A 17,834-nucleotide genomic window follows, 5' to 3' on the forward strand; every position below is an offset into this window, starting at 1 on the left:
ATGAATAATTACTGATAATAATTATTGATAATGAATAATTATTGATTATTGAGATGATAATTATTGAATACGAATTATTTAATTGCTTATTGAAGTCAAAACGTGCATATTAAATGGGAACATTAAAAATAAAAGTAAAATTCGATAGTTACTACTTTAATATTTATTACAAAATTAACTTTTGTATTAAAATGTAATTTATGTGGAGAAAAAAAACTTCCCACTGTTAAACGATAAATTTAAATATGGCGCAAAAAGTGTTTATTAAATAAATAAGATTTTTTGTTTCATCATATTATTCGTAAATGTATTTATTGATTTATTCCATGATGCATGAAAAGACAGATAAAAATATGCATAATTTAAAATACACTTTCATAAAATATTTCTAACGCAAAATGTTTACCCATGGGGTATTTGAATCACGTTAAGGTTGAATATTTAAATTTTCCTCTCCAACTCACATTATTAAATTTCAATGCATTTAATGTTCTGCCCAAAGTATATTCTTTATGTTTAATAAAATTCGAGCTTCGAGTAAAAATCATGAATAAATTTCTGATACATAAACACACATAAATTTATTTTTCTTCCATTTGTAGAAGACAGAAATCCAATTTTCTGCAAAAATCATTTATCGAATACTGAAATTCATCAACGGCGACTACTAATGCGCTGAAAAATATTTTTCCTACTGATTTAAAATATTTATGACCATTTTTATGCCGACATCCATAATAATATTTAATTTCTTAAAAAAAGAGGAATAAAATCAGTATTTTCTCAGTTTGAAATTGTGGATCCAAAAAGTTTTCGATTGTTTAAAGCGATGAAACCCCAAAACAGATAAATATTTATCGAACACTAAGCAGAACTTTAATGAATAATAAATAGCTCATGTAACAAATTATAAACTTTTAAATTTGCCATGATTGATTTTTGTACTTATTGTTGCTCTTAACAAATTATGTTTATAATAAATAGGTATGAAACTGTTGCTATTTTTCGAGAGAAGATCTGGATAACATAGTTTAAATTAAAAAATAATACTGTAGGGGCAAAGTATCTCGGGGGGGGGCATAATAATAAGTTCTCTTTCTGATTGCTTTTCATGCCAAAGTCTGACTTTTACGTAATCATCACTATTTCTAAGACTAGTATTTCTTATGAATTTTTAGTTCTTTACAGTCATTGCTTTTAGGACTTCGTTGATTCTTTATTGAGGACTCATGATGACTCAAAACAAAATCTCATGATAAAGTAATTTGGGGTTTTGGCAAATAAACAGCGGAAATGAAAGGTAATTTTTAAAATATACAAACCAATTTACTTCATTGATTATTTCAAATAGTTCTGTATTCAAAGTAATTTTATTTTGCAATTATAAATATAAATATTAAGAAAAATAAAATTGCATTGAATCTATTTGCACATCTCTTTATATATGCTCTCATCATTGTACTGTAAGAAAAAAAATTCTTCTAAGAATAACTTAAATGAAACTTAATGGTTCAATGAGTTAACCTTAAATACGTTATTTAGTTGTTGCTAGCTGTAAGCTACACTGTTAGAAATTTCGCGGAAAAAAATGATTAAATAACAATTTGTTGAATGGTTATTTCCCCATATTTAATCAAAACAGTCAAATAACCATAAATAAAATGGAAATCAAACTGTTAAGTTTGAGAAAAACTCTTTATTAACTGCTTTCACCTAGTACGGTTAAACAACTAGAATTTTGTCGCACCAACTAGAACCACCTAATAAAGCTACTTGGTTCTTTGCAAATGCGCACGTATCATAGCCGCGCGGGCTTATCTGTCCATATCATGACCGGCAGAACTGGAGTTCTAGTCCTAGTGCTGACACCACAATATTTGCTCCATTCCTTTCAATACATGAAGAATTTCTATTGTCCGGCACTCTCCAATGCCCATTACCTTACGAAAAGCCGAGCTTCTATGTCTAGTTAAATTTTTTTTTTCCTTTTTTTACGTTTTTGAAAAATGCAAGTTGTAAATGGTTAAAAAACAGTATAGCTTTGTATTCATGATTTTACAACCATACTTTCTGTAAATGTTTTCAAAACCATAAAGGAAAAAAATGTTCTTTACCTTAAACTTTACGGTTAATCGCATGGACAGACAGCTGCCAGTTATTTTAACGCAATTTTAGAATGAAAATTTTAACAGTGTAGGATGAGGTATCAAAAAATTGGACGTAAATATAATTTTTTTTGACAGATTCAGGTTTTTAACTTCCAAAATATAGGGGGTAGCTGCAATCTGGAAAAATATGATACAAATAGTGTGGTCAGGAAAACGCTCCAAAGTTTTGATCCTTTAAAGTCAATTTTACTTTTTGCGTATTTCGTTGTGTCTGGAGACCTTTTTCTGCGAAACAATTTTGAATTGTAAGGTATACAACTTTTTACATCATTTAAAAAATACCAATTTCACATGGCAAAATACAAAATTTGAGCAAAATTAGTCGACTAGTGCTTGAGAAATTGAATTTGAAAAAGTCAGATATTTAAAAAATTGAAACAAAATACTATAATTAAATAAAATAATAAAAGATAATAAATACTTAATAAATGTTATTTTCGCATGGAATTATTTTTGGACAAACGAATTTTATAACTGAATGTAAAAAAATTAATTAACTGAAAAAGTTCTCCTCTCATAACCAAATACGCAAAAAGTAAAATTAATATTAAGGGGTCCAAACTTTGGAGAACACTCCTGGCCAAACTATTGGGGCCATATTTTTCAGATTACGACTGCCCCCTATATTTTAGGGGTCAAGAATCTGAGTCCGTCGTCAGGAATCTGAATTTCGTCACTTAAAATATCGTCTATCTTTATTAATTAGCATTTTTGATCAAAGTATGAAATTGCTTTAAACCAATTTTAAGATAAAAACTTTGAAATTGTAAAACAAATATATATTTACTTAGAGGAAGTATGTTTTTGTGTCTGACTTCGTAACTTAAAATATCGTCAGCACAGATTAATTAGCATATTTGAGGTCATCCCCTCGAACTGTTTATATTGAGTCCTAAAACGCGAAGATCCACCCTTTAGATCAAAAGTTATTCAGGGTGGTTCGCTTTTTTGGGCACTGTATAATATTTTTTTTACGCATATATTCTTAATTATTTTAGGAAATTACCTTCAACGATAAGATCAGTTTCTATTTTGTCCTCTCCAAGGTTATTAGTTGCACTGCAGACATAACGACCCGAGTCACTTAACTGAGCCTTATGAAATATCAGAACACCTCCTTCTTGGCTGACGGATACAGAATGATCTGGAAGTGGCCTTTTATCTTCTTGAGTCCTCTGCCAACGATAAGTTGGTGCTGGATATCCTTGAGCAATGCAAGGAAGAGTGGCTCGATGTCCTACGGGTACAGTTACACGATTCAACTTCCCTGTTACTCTTGGAGGCTGATTATGATGAGGTTCTGAAAGAAAGATTTTTTTTTTTCGTTTGATCAAATCTATAGGATTACATCGTTGTAAAGAAAATGGCATGATATAATTGAATTATTTTCGGAAATATCAAAAATATTGAATTTAATATAAACTATTTAATGTTTGTTTTACAAATATTATTACAACAATCATTGAAAAACATATTATTGTTGAAGAGAGAGACAGACTTTTAGTTTTATTTAAATCTGTTAAAAGTGAAAGATTGAAAATATATTTAAGTAGGAAATCATGCCTTATTTTTGATGTTTGTTTAAAATACAAAGAAATGAGCTAATTTATAGTAAAATCACTAGTTTTGAATCATTGGTGGGTAAAATGTAAACGTTTCTTCTTGAACTTAAAAAACTGTTTAATTTAATCAAAGGTTTAAAATAATAAAAAAAATATTTTAAATTGCATGTAGATTTCGATAGGTAAGTGTGCAAAGTAAAAAAAAAGCCAGACGACCCTGAATAATTTAATTTAGTGATCGGAACTTCACGTTCTTGGTCTCCATCTTCAAGGTTTGAAGGGGTTACCTCAAATATGCCAATTAACTTTCTCTGATTAAAAAAAACATTTTTTTCGATGGATTTGGATTTCTGACCCACAAATTATTAGGGGTAGTCGTTATCTGGGAAATACGATGTCAGGAAGAAGGTTATCTGGGAAATACGGACTTGTTCAGGAGGGCGTTCAAAAGTTTATTTTAATTTCTGGAATATTTCAGCCTATCTCGCCAACATTTTAAGCGCATCGAAAAATTTTTGCATTCAATTAAAAAGTTTGTTTATCCAAAGATAATTGCATGCTAATATAACTTTAATCGTTTACATTATTTTTTTTAAAAAATGTAATTTTAAATGGCTTAAAATAGGTCGAGTAATTCCTGAGAAATGCGATTTTAAAAAAGTGGTATTTTTTAAAATTTTATTTTTCAGAAACTATTTGATGGATTTTGCTCACGATTTGTTTTTTTGCACTTAAAATTGCATTTTTTAAAGTGAAATAAAAGATTGTATACCATATAGTTCACAAGCTTTTTCTGACTACAATCAAATAAAATAAGAAAATAAATAAAAAAATTTTATTTAAAGTTCTACTTTTAGTGGAATTATCCTTGGATAAGCAAATTTTATAATTTTGTGCAAAAATTTACAATTTGCTTATAAAAATCACAAGACATGCTGAAATACACAGATAGTAAAATTACAATTTAGATGTCCATACTGTGGGCCGCGCTCCTGACCGAACTCCTTATATTTTGGGTTACAGAAATCCGAATTCATTGAGAAAAGGTGAACTAATTCAGAAATACGTTTTTGCTACTGATTTCGTAGCTTACAATATGGTGCACACTAATCAAGTAGCATATATGTTACCCCATCGAATTATTAAGATTGAGTCCTAGAACATAAAGATCCGATCCTTATATCCGCAATTTTTCCAGGCTGGTCAGTTTATCTGCGCATTATACATTTTATTTAATTCAACTCGCATTAAATAATAATGTCACTTTATATGATTGATTCCGTATACTTAGATGCGTGTCCAATCTAGCTTAAAAAGATAGTTAGAAATCAGCTTCAGTTTACCAATAATGGCATTTTTTACATCACGCTATTCCGCAGTATTGTTTCCAGATAGGCATTTTGCAAGTTTTTTGATTAAAACAGAAAAGAAGGAAAAGAAGGAAACAGCATACTGTCGCTTACATAAAACTCGTGATGCTTATTTTTTTTTTTATCGAGAATGTCATTAAAAATCTCTTACATGACCAATTTAAAATGCTACTTTAAAAACAAAAAACCCGCAACCTTTTGATTGTTAAAAAAAAAAGATTGAGTGAAATTACGAAAACATTTATTTAAACTTATATATTATTCTTTATATTAATTATAATAAACTCTTTTAATAGATTTTTATCAATCTGATTGAAATTTTGGTGATATTAAATAAACATTTACCTGTTACAATGATTCTTGAATAATTCATGCTAGATTTCTTCTCTTTAGTAATCTCATTTTCAGTGTGGCATCTAAAACTATAAGATCCATCATGTTCCGTCGTATCTCGTATATAAAGATCTCCGTTATCCAACATACCATATTTGGCTAAAAGCAAATTGCATGCACAATGAGAAATAAAGTATAGTGAGATAAAAATAATTATTAAATACGTTAAAAAAAACTGCATTTCTGGCTATGTGGGAGCACCAACAAGCTCGGCGTTTTTTACCGAAACTCTTTGGTAATGATTTTGCCAAAATTAATATTGAAACATGGTTTTATAATATGTGATAAAATTTTTCAAATATGGTTAAATGTGCTAATTTTATAATATATTAAAGCATGGCATAAAAACCATTTATTCGATTAAATTTATCAGTTTAATATTTTTTACTCCATGTGTAGTTAAAATGACTATATAATTTTGACTATCTGAATTTTCGTTAAACCGGAACCTCAATGGTCAAAATACGGTATTTTCTAATTCCCAGTATTATGTTTTCTTTTTTTTCCTTCTTTTTTTATTAGAAATGGCATTCCTATAAAGTTTTTTTTTTTACCAGAATACTTTTCACCGTTTGTTTCATAATGCATTTTTTCATATTTTATTGCATTCATTATTTTTACTTTTTTAAAACTTTTTAAAAAAGACATTTAAAAGGTAATTAGTTTTCCCTAATCAACATTTTTATTATAAGCTTTATTTATTTATTTCAAAAAGCCTCTCTTTTTTGTAGTTTAAAAGAGAGTCATGGATTCGGAAGTACATTATCTGCAAAGAAAAAAAGAATTTAAAATATGCTTTTCCTTTTTTTTAAAAAAGGACTATTTATTTTTTTTACATTATTCTTAGTCATAAAATATTAAATAAAAGAAATTTAAAATAGTCACGTTTTATACTTTTGAGACAGGGAAAAAATTTAAAATTGCAAATACTCAGAAATAGAAAAGTGTGAAAATGTTAATAAAAATGCATTAAGCTTATTTTCATTTACTTTGACGTGAAATTTGACGTGAAATAAATAAACTATTCCATATTTCTTTGAAAATTTGAACTGAAAATTTATTTTTTTAAAACTTTAATTAAAGTTTGGTTAATAAACTTTAACTATATCTTGTGCATGAATTTGATAAATTTTCAAAACAAATCTTTGAAATAAAATGTGAATATATTGTCGCTCGAATTTTATGTAACATTTGAACTGAAATTTATTCAACAAAATGCAGCAAGAATTACAATTTTTTATTCTCGATATATTTTGTTCCTATCTTGAATAGTTATCAAAATTTATTTGTGAAATAAATGAAGTTTCAAATGTTTAGCATTATTGCTTTTTTTTCCTTGTGAAACAGAAGTTGTACAAAAGAAATATTGAGTAGTTCTTTTAACTAGACAAACACTACAATTTTTACATTAATTATGTATTTATTCACAACATACTTTTTATCTTTAATTTAGGTTAGTGTAATAACTAAGTTCTCAAATGCTAAGGTATAATTTCTCTTTTATATTGAAAATTGTAAAAATAAATAACTAAATTTCAACAAACATAAGACAAGCACTGCAATTTTTTAAATAATTATATATTAATTTACAACATATTTTGTAAATTACAACAACATATCTTTTTTTAATTTAAATTTTGCTTTAATTTTTGTTTGTTGTCTCGATCAACTAATTCGTATATTACTTCTTTTTTAAACTTAAAAATTGAACAAAAATATGACTAGATATTAACAGTATACGACCATATAACTAAATTTCAATAAACATAAGACAAGCACTAAAATTTTTTTAATAATCACATATTAATTCACAACATATTTTACATCTATTTTTAATTTAAGTTTTGCGTTAATTTGCGTGTGCTGTGTTGATCAACTGTTTCGTATATTACTTCTCTTTTAAACTTAAAATTGCACAAAAATATGACTAGATATTAACAGCAAACGACCAACATTATTATTTTTTAATAATTATACTTAAATTTACAGTATATTTTACATCTGCTTTTTATTTGTTTTAGTGGAATAACTAGCATCACAAATGTGTTTCGTATATTACTTTTCTTTTAAACTTAAAATTGCACTAAAATATAACTAGATATTAATAGCATGCGACAAACACTATAATTTTTGAAATAATTATATATTAATTCACAGCATATCATGCATCTGTTTTGATTTTGTGTTTGTATTAAAAAACTTTCGTTTTAAATGGTTCGTATACTACTTCTTTTTTTAAATTTAAAATTGTACAAAAAATAATATCAATATTAAATATAGTTTTTTCATAATTATTTATTAATTTACAACATACTTTAAAGCTGTTTTTAATTTGTGTTTGTGAAATAACCAACGTCTCAAAATTTTGTTTAATACTTCTATTTTAAATTTAAAATTTCACAAAATATACAGGCAGCTACCAACAACATATGATCAGCATTAATATTTTTAGTTTCATAATTTTATTTGCAATATAATTTAAATCAGTCTGTGAAAATTATTAAAAGACATTATTAAAACCACTATTTCCTTAGCGTTTGTTATAGCATTATTCCTCTTAAGTTTTAAGAAAGAAGTAATCTTGAAACATCTAAAAAACATATTTTTATCAAAATTCTAAAAAAACTTCTTACCGCTAATAATTCCAGGAGTTATTAAAAATCCATCAATTCTTTCCCATGAAGTAACTTTTACATAATCAGAAACAAAACTAGGAACAGGACAGCGAAGAACAGCCATATTGCCTCTTAAGACAAATTCATCAAATAATCTAATTTCATAACGCTGTAACACAACTGAAAAATAAAAATATATTATTATTTAACTGATTATAAAATAATATAATCTTAACAGCACTTTTCGGAGCGTTTTGAATTTTACAGTAAAAAGTACTGGCACCCAAATTAAAATATCTTAATTAAGAAACTTGAAAAAATTATTAAAAAATAAAGACTTCCGTTTTCAAATTAGGGAAGAGCTTTGTTTTTAAATAGTCATATTAAAATAAATTTAAATTACAAATAGATCTGGTCACAGTACCCAAAAAATGACCAAAATATCGAAATTTATTTATTGGTTATATTAAAACTTCCAACTATTTCAAATGCACTGAAAAAAATCATCTCTTTATCTACATTTTTCTTAACTAAATCCCTAAGGAGTGCTTTTTATTTAAGATAAAGCTTTGAAGTAAACTTTTTTACCCTAAGTATAATGCACTTATTTAAACTATGCATGGAATAAGCATTTTATGAGGTACTACAACTTTTACAGCATGTTATATATACCTTTTACAGCATGTTATATATACGAGTTTTTAGCCTTTTTTTCTACTTTTTTACAAAATAATCTATAAAAAATATTCAAATTGATATATCAGCAAAAAAATGCACAAAATTTTTATGATGAATATAGTAAGCACTAAGAAAAAATTTTTAAAATATGTTAAAATAAAATAGCTTTAAGAATTTAAAAGTTTTGAATTTTTTCAAATTTTTTTAAAATTTAAGAAAAATTAAACAATTTAATTATTTTTTGAATATAAATTATTGATTATAAGTTAAATGAGCATGCAAAGCATCAACAAAATAAATGATTATACCTTTATTTAAAAAAATTGTTGCAAAGGTGTTGTGACCCCTTATGAAAGCAAAACTACGTGAAGAGAAATATTCTGGTGAAATTTTCATACTGTATGGCAATGACAATCATATTTCTGATTAAGAAAACTAAATTTTGTGATATGTAAACATTCATTTGGTCATTTTTCCATTCTTATGACAAATGATTACTAGAAATACTGGTATAGTAACACAAGTGAAAAAAAATAATCTTATTATTTAGCTTATTATAAATATCAGAATTTTCATATTGTATATTATCATATCAGAATTTTCAGACTGTATGGTAATGACAATCATAATTGTGATTTTTTCATTTGGTCATTTTTCCATTCTGATGACAAATGATTACTAGAAATTCTAGTATAGCAACACAAGTGAAAAATAAATTATATTATTATTTAACTTATAATAAAATGATATAATCTCAGCAGCGTTTTTCGAAGGGCTTTGGATTTTACGGTAAAAAGTACTGTCACCTTGAGTGCCAGTACTTTTTTTGTTTTTTTGATCCGGAATTCTTTACAATGTGCAAAGGAAATTTAAATTAAAATATCTTTTTATCCTGTAGGGAAAATTTTTTTTGAATAGTAATATTAAAATAGGTTTGACTAACAAAGAGCTCTAATATTAAAACGAAACTAAAAGGTGGAAAAAAATATTGTAAATTACCGCAATGCAAGGTAATGACATTTCTGATAAGGATAATCATAATTCTGGTTAAGAAAACCAAAATATATGGTATAAAATTACCATTCAGTTGGTAATTTTTCCAGTCATATGATAAAAATTTACTGAAAATTTTGGCAAATTACTTATTATCACACATCTCGTAAGAAATGCAGAACTGAAAAGAAAATAATTTAACCGAATAAATGATTTTTATGCTATGTTTTAAGTTATAATGATAAAATTAACAAATTTTATCTCATATCATAAAACCAGATTTTATTGTTAATTTTACCAAAGTTAATTTTATTGTTAATTTTAACAATACCAAAGTGCATCGGCAAAAATTACCTAGCTTTTTGGTGCTCAAGCAGAGCCAGAAACACGGTAAATTTTAGCATATTGTGTTGATTTTACTTTTTTTACTCACTGCAGACTTTCTGCATTTGTAGATAAAAAAAGATTATAAAATAATGTTACATCGAAGTAGGTTTGTGTCCGAACTATTTCATGTAAACAAACCCTACAGTTTCTGTAATTTCAACTTGCTAGTCAAAATTTCCTATTTCATTACTTCGGTTTGAAGTTTAAATGTTTGCCATGAATCGGAAAACTGCAAATTAAATTTTGACGTAACTTTAATAAATAGTCAAAATAAATTAAATATAAAGTGCTTACCATTCATTAAATCTTACAGTTAATGCTTAATTGCTTGTCAATTTCAATGCAAAATTGCTTAAAAAGTGTTTATTTACTAATGAGATTTCCTTCTATTTTAGCGTGATTAATGGCATCAATTTATAAGAAAAGGATTAAATAAATTTATTTTTCAAAAACTAAAACAAAAAAGTATTTCTTAAGTATCTTAATGAACCCTATAATTATCTAGCATTAAAAGGAAATTTATATAATGGGTTTTCTATCTTTAAATGATGCTAATTTTCTTATTATACCACTATCGTTAAAATTTTAGAAAAAAGCACTCATCTTTTTTAATTTTTGAAAACATTTTAACTGAAGGACCATTAAGAGTAAAAAACATTAATGACTGCCTCTGCTACTATCAAATCCGATTCCGAAAGTCATTGCAATTAAAGTATTACTTTAATCTCTTGTGAATTATGTGCTATGGTTTTCAAAGCCTTTGTTAATATTTTATGACTGAATGCTATGAAAGGCAAGTGAAAAAAATAAATTTGTGTGAAATAGTAAAAGGCAATGATAAGGATTTTAGTGTTGAAATTTGTTTTTATTATTTCTAAATTTATAATCAAATATAGGCTTAAGTATAAAAAGAACACTAAAAGAACACTCTAGCAATAAAATGCTTATCACAAATCACAGAAATGGTGCATGCGATCCATATATGCATTTAGGACGCAGTTTTTAAAAACTAGTTATTAAAATATAATGCTTTTTATCATAAGTTTATAAAAATGATTCGCAATTAAATATAACACATAAATCTCAATATTAATACCAGTCGTATGAAGTAGCGAACAAAAAGTAGTGAAAGACTGGAAGTTGCTACTTTTTTTGTAGTTTGTAGTGTAGTGTCCAACTTTTTTTAAAGAAAAAAGTAGTGTAGTTAGTTGTACGATACGGAAACAGTAGTTCGTTGTGTTTCCTGGCAACTACTTTTAACGTTAGTTAAGAAAAGAAACACACATATTTACGTGTTTACACGTTCTTAAGGTGCAAAATGTAATGTAAGGTTGAACCCCCTAAACCGTTGTGGTGGTGTCGCCCACGATTTTCTAAATATAGAAAAACGATTTTTATCCACGCTGTTGTGGAATTTATTTTGATTTGTTAAAGACGGTGATGATTATTATTAGTTGAATGTTGTTGAAAGAAAGGTGATATTAATAGAACATTTATCCTGAAGATGAAGATTAACACCCGTTGTAGAAGATGTTGATTGATGTATTATTTCAATTGTTCGTATTTTTATTCTAGAGTGATACGGGCTAGAAATTACATCTTAACATGAAAAACTGCTTAAATGAAGAATTAAATTATGATAAATGGTTACAGATAGAACCGAGCACTTTATGAAGCCAACTTTATAATATCAATATCAACATGCTAAATTAATTGTTTTTAAAAAAAATTATTTTTAAATTCATTTGTATTTCAGCCATTGAACACCTTATGAAGTTCAAAGTTCCTACCAATGAATCAAAAGCTTGCAAAACTAAAGATCAAAAATTTGCTTGGATAACTTGCAATGGATAATCATATTCTTTTTTTCATGCGAATGATCGCAGTGTGATTATGCTCATGTAATTACTTCCGCGTTTATCTAGTTATTGGCTACTTTTTATTTTATTTGATTCGCAGAGTCATTAATTCTTAATCCATTGCTTATTTATAGATTAACTGGTTTATATATTTGCTCATTTATTGATTTTCTGAACTATTGTTTCTCAGTTTCATCGAAAACTGATTCATTCTTTCATAATTTGTTATCACACTAATTTGCGTTTATTTGCGTATTATATTCTTTAATTTTTTATTTATAATTTTGTTAACAAATAAAATTCCTGGTAATAATATATCAGCCATTTCGCCTTAAATTGATAATTCTTTATTAATCACAATATTTTTTTTTCTAAAATGTGTTTGCTTAAGTTATGATTAATTTATATAGGTAAATAGAATTAGAGAGAATATTCCTTTCTAAAACATCTTGAACATTCATAAATTCAACTAACAATTTAAAAGCAAAACATTACAAGAAATAAAAATAATATGGCCCATATGAAAGAAAAATCATTGTGATTGAAAATTTGTAATTAAAACCAAATTTCAAAATAAACTGAAGTCAAAATGTCAGTGATTATCAGTACATCATTACTGACTGCAGACAGTTGTTTAAGTTTAAATTTTAAAAAATGTTAAAGTTAAAATTATAGTTGAACTACTACATTTTGCTTTATATGTATAATTTGTATTCTTTGAGGCGATATTTTAAAATTACATTGCCATGGTTTGATAAATTACCCTTATCACCATAATTTATTTGTTTTAAATATTGTTAGCACTGTATTAAGCATGATCTAGTGAGTTGGATTAAAGAAAATAACATTTTCTTAAATATTTTTATAAAAATAATCCAATTATGAAACATGATGAAACTATATAAAAAACAAAAACAAATTCATTTCCCAAATAAAAATAAAGAAAAAATCTAAACTGACACTCAGTTTCTGTTAAAACTAAATTTCAAAAGATCGGAAATCAAAATATTAGTAGTTATTAGAATATCATAACTAATTTGAGACAGTTGTTTAAGCTTAGATAAATTAAAGTTAAAGTTAAATTTGTAGTTAAACTTCTACATTTTGCCTTGCATGTATAATTTGATAATATTGCACTACTTGGGACAATATTTTAAACTAATATTACCTTGGTTTCCTAAACTACATTAAGCTCAATAATTTGTTTCACTAAAATTTTGTTTGTCTTGCATTACCAAGTAAATTGAATCAGGGAAAATATAAATTTCTAAAATATTTTTATAAAAGTAATCTAATTTAGCATTAAAGCGGAACTTATATAGAAACACAACAAAAAAAGATTATATATCCCAAACAAAAAAATTCCAAAATGACATTAAGTTTCAGTGAAACAGAATTTCAAAAGAACTGAATTTTAAGTTCAAATCAAAAGCCAATGCTTATCAGGATATCACTACTGATTCCAGCATGTACAGAATAATAACTACATTCTTTCTGAACAGAGAGACGATTTTATGTGCCTTCGTATTCTAGCCATTCGGGCTAAAAGACTGAGTATGATCATGTTATTTATTCTAAACATTTGCTTCGTTACGGCAGAGTTCATTCCCTAGAAAGAACGAAAAAAACCGAAATCCGAAAACGTGACTGAATGTATAAAAATAAGAGCGGGTATATGTACCGTAAGTAACGAAGGGAACATTTCGTCATTCGGAACACATGTTTGAGATGGCTGGAAAAAAAAGAGTTAAATCGGAGATTCTATTGTATTGTTATCAGATTAGATTCTGGAATTATTCTTTTTGTTTATGGATTCGGATTGCATACAATATAAGATAAATGAAAGAGAATTTTTAAATAAACGTATACATTTCTAAAATATGGTATATTTTAGATTGTTTTAGGACACTCAGAAATGATTAATGATCTATTAATTACGAAACATGAAGCAGAAAATTTTTAAATCGTGCTTTTATGTTAATACTACAAAAGTAAATGCAATCACATAAAATATTCGAATAAAATGTTTTAGAGATATTAAGTTTTCTCGAGGCTGTAAAAGGATTTTAAATTTCTCTTTGATTAAGTTTCTTTAGGTAATTTATTTGATATTCAAACAAAAAAAACTGAGAAGGAAAAGTAAGATCAAAATTACCAAAATATGGTGAAATCTACTGTGTTTCTGACTCTATGGGAATACTAACTCGGTAATTTTTACAGACGCGTTTTGGTAATGATTTTAAATAAATTTACAATAAAACATGGTTTTATAAAATGTGATAATTTCTTTTAGTTTTATGATGGTACTTTCAAACATGGTATAAAAAGTATTTATTCTGTAAAATTTACTTTTTAGTTTCGCATTTTTTTTACGAAATGTGTGTTAATAAGGGCTATAGTTTTGAAAGCCAGAATTTCCGGGATACCATTACGGTGAAAATTACTAAACGAATAGTTCTAATACTGATTATTACCAGATTTGTTTTGTTTTGTTTTTATTTTACCTGAAACGCATTTAATATACAGTAAGGTAATTGTTCGGCGCATAAGCAAGGAACACAATTTTGCTTGCAATTACGCACATAAACCTTAAGCTTAGTATGGAGCATAAAATGTATATATTTGCAAATTATATTAAAAAATCATTTTTTTTTCGTTTAAAAAATATTTCCCATACTATTTTATTGTGAGAATTAATGCTTTCTACAGTCTGTTTTTATGGGACAAGTTTGCATGTATGTTGTGATTTTGTGCAACGAAATTTGCAGCTCAATTCAAAATCTCTTCGAAATTATGATTAAAATGCTAGCGGTTAGAAATTGATTATGGTTGCAATAATCATGAATAAAGTAAAAACTTTAATAAAGCAATTTCTAACTAAATAGTTTAAGTTTTTTAAAGAAAAATATTAAATTTTAAGTAGCTCTTGACCTAATTATTGAAATTTTAAAACTAAAATGCCAACTGTATTGTGTCAGCTTTTGTTTTTTTATTTAATTTTAAAATAAGTGTCCGAAAATTTTCAATGTAAATTAGTTTTAAGTTAAGCTTTAAATTTAAATTAAATTGCATGAAAAATCCGAAATTTGAGCGAAATTTATTTATACAACTTGCCAAATAAAAATTAAAAATAAAAACATTTTTTTAAATCTTTATTTCTCAGAATATATTAGTCTAGGCTTGTTCAAATCTTACTTTAAACGTTTTATTATAAAAAAAAAATCTTTACACTTTTTTATTATATTATTTTTTTAAATATATAGTATTTTTTATAGTATTTTTTTTAAATATATTTTTAAAAAATCTGAATTTTTTCTTATAAATGTGGAAAATTATACATACTATTATTTTTTAATGCTATTTAGCAAAACTAATAAAATGCATAAATGTAAAAATTTTAATAATGTAAATTAATTACATTAGTAAAGTTTTTATTTTTATTTCCAATGCCCACTTGCGTTAACATTTTGTCAATTCAGTATTTAAAGGGCATATTTGTTGACCACTCTTTCATGCGCACCATATTGTGTGGGCAAACTTTGCTCCCACAGTAAGGACAGCTAGTTCAGAGAATGACAGAACATCCATGCCTTGCCCGGAATTCGAACCCAGACCCTCTCCGATACAAGTCGAGTTACCTGCCCCCTACACAGACAGGTCGACAAAATAGTATTGTGAAATAACATTAATGTAAATTAATTATTCGGTGTTTAAAAGATTTAATTTAGTCAAATATTTTATTTCAAGTGCTTTTGAAAGTCAAAATTTATTTATTTTATATTGCTCTGTAAATTACCATTTTAGACATATTACTCATTACATAATAATCATTTAGATTAACTATTCAAAACCCACAAGTTAATCATTAACACTCGATTGCCCAAGGAAGTCATTTTGACTGCTTTGTAATTTAAGTTTAAAAAAACAATGATGACAGAATTTCTTAGAATTTTGTGACTTTTGGTACAATTTTTTATTATTATTAATATTTGCTAATAGCTTGTTGTATATTAGTAAATAATATAAAAAATATTAAAAATTAATTTTAAACAAATTTCTTTACACATTAGTTATTCTTTCACAATCCAGCCATTTTAACTGCTTTTGGGCATTATAGGTATTTCAGTCTTTCTACTGTTAACTACCAACATTTGAAAAATATATGATAGAGAATAAATTAAATTTAAATGTGTAAAACTAGTTTCATAATTATTTCATGACAAAAGTGAAATCAGTGTGATAGCGTTTAAAATAATCCAAACATAATATTAATTTAGTATTAATTCCATACATGGTATTAATCTAGTATTAATTCCATACATAGTGTTCATTTAGTAATTATTTCATACATAGTATTAATTTAGTATTAATTCCATGCATAGTATTTATTTCATATGTAGTATTAATTTAGTATTCATTTCATATATAGTATTAATTTAGTATTCATTTCATATATAGTACTAATTTAGTATTCATTTCATACATAGTATTAATACCATACATAGTATTATTTTCATACCTAATATTAAGTTAGTATCAATTTCATACATAGTATTAATTTAGTATTAATTTAGTTTTAACTTCATACATCGTATTGATTTAGTTTCGCTTTCATATATAGTATTAATTTCAGAAACTTCAGGCGATGATTGAAAATATATTAAGGGATAGTCATACGTATGAAATGCGAAATAAAATGCATCTTTAATCTATCTTTAACTTGCATGAGTTTACTGAAAAGTGAGAAATTAGCAATAGTTTTGTCATAAAAAAGAAAATTAGATCTAATAGATTCAATTCCTTATACGCTCAGTGAAATAAATAAAATCTAAAATATTTGTCATAGTTCGAAGTATATGGTTGACTTAAATCGACTTCTTTTAAATCAAATACGAAATACAAGAAAAAAAATATATACTTTATACAGTATCACTTTCATCCCTTTTTCGGAAGTATTGCTTTTTCTTCCTGTCCTATTGTGATTTACTGTTGAAGGAGAAAAATATGTTTCATGCTCCATTTGTCTTTATTGACTAAAAAGTCGAAATGAAAAGTATAGAATATTTCTCACGCATACAGATTAAAGGGACATAAATAATACGAACTGAAAAGAAAAAGTCAGAAGTAACGACGGAAACGTGATAAAAGAACGCAGAACTCGAAACTAAATCAAAGTTTCTCGTGAACATTTTCTTCTTTCTTTATGTAGTTTCCAAAAGAATCGTCGAGAGTAAATAAAAACCATCAAAACTGAAGACACTGAAAAAGTTTTTTTATGCAGTGGATTTGTCAATGTGGTCAGAAATATTACTTAAAACTTTTAGATACATTTGAAATATACTTCACTGGCAATTCAGTTTTGAGATATTTCAACAGTTTAGTACCGTAAATTTATAATTTCATAGTGAGATTTATCGATAATGTAGATGGATTTTATATATGAACAGTTGAGTGGTTAGACATTCTTAGCAATATTTTAGTGACTTTAAGTAAATTAACTTTGACTTTAATGCTTGAGAGCAAGAAATAATACTTATAGTTGTATGAGTGTCTTTAATAAAATACAAATATGTAAATTAATGAGGGCTTTTGGATTCGATTACAATTTTCTATATACGCCCTATATATAAAAAAAAGTATTATCTCTAAAGTAAAACATTTTTTTTATCATAAAAAATATTTTCGCTGCATTTGTACTTATTTTTTAAAAGGCAAATATTTAATAAAGGATAAAAACTGCAGATCACCACCAGCATCGAATCTTTAGATCTCATATATATATATATATATATTTAGAAAGAGAGAGAAA

At 26.1% G+C, this 17,834-nt stretch overlaps 1 protein-coding gene across 1 annotated transcript in view; it reads right to left on the reverse strand.

Moving 5' to 3' along the window:
- The window catches only part of LOC107442911 (cell adhesion molecule Dscam1), a 152,774-nt gene that overhangs the window by 82,647 nt on the left and 52,293 nt on the right, over positions 1-17,834 (reverse strand). Inside the window, exons 3-5 of the mRNA XM_071184002.1 lie at positions 8,127-8,288; positions 5,446-5,592; positions 3,175-3,468 (exon numbers count right to left, since the gene is read on the reverse strand). Coding sequence (XP_071040103.1) covers positions 3,175-3,468; positions 5,446-5,592; positions 8,127-8,288 — 603 coding nt within the window. The remainder of the gene's footprint in view (positions 1-3,174; positions 3,469-5,445; positions 5,593-8,126; positions 8,289-17,834) is intronic.

Source organism: Parasteatoda tepidariorum, chromosome 8, assembly GCF_043381705.1.
Source record: "Parasteatoda tepidariorum isolate YZ-2023 chromosome 8, CAS_Ptep_4.0, whole genome shotgun sequence".
Lineage (NCBI taxonomy): Eukaryota > Metazoa > Arthropoda > Arachnida > Araneae > Theridiidae > Parasteatoda > Parasteatoda tepidariorum.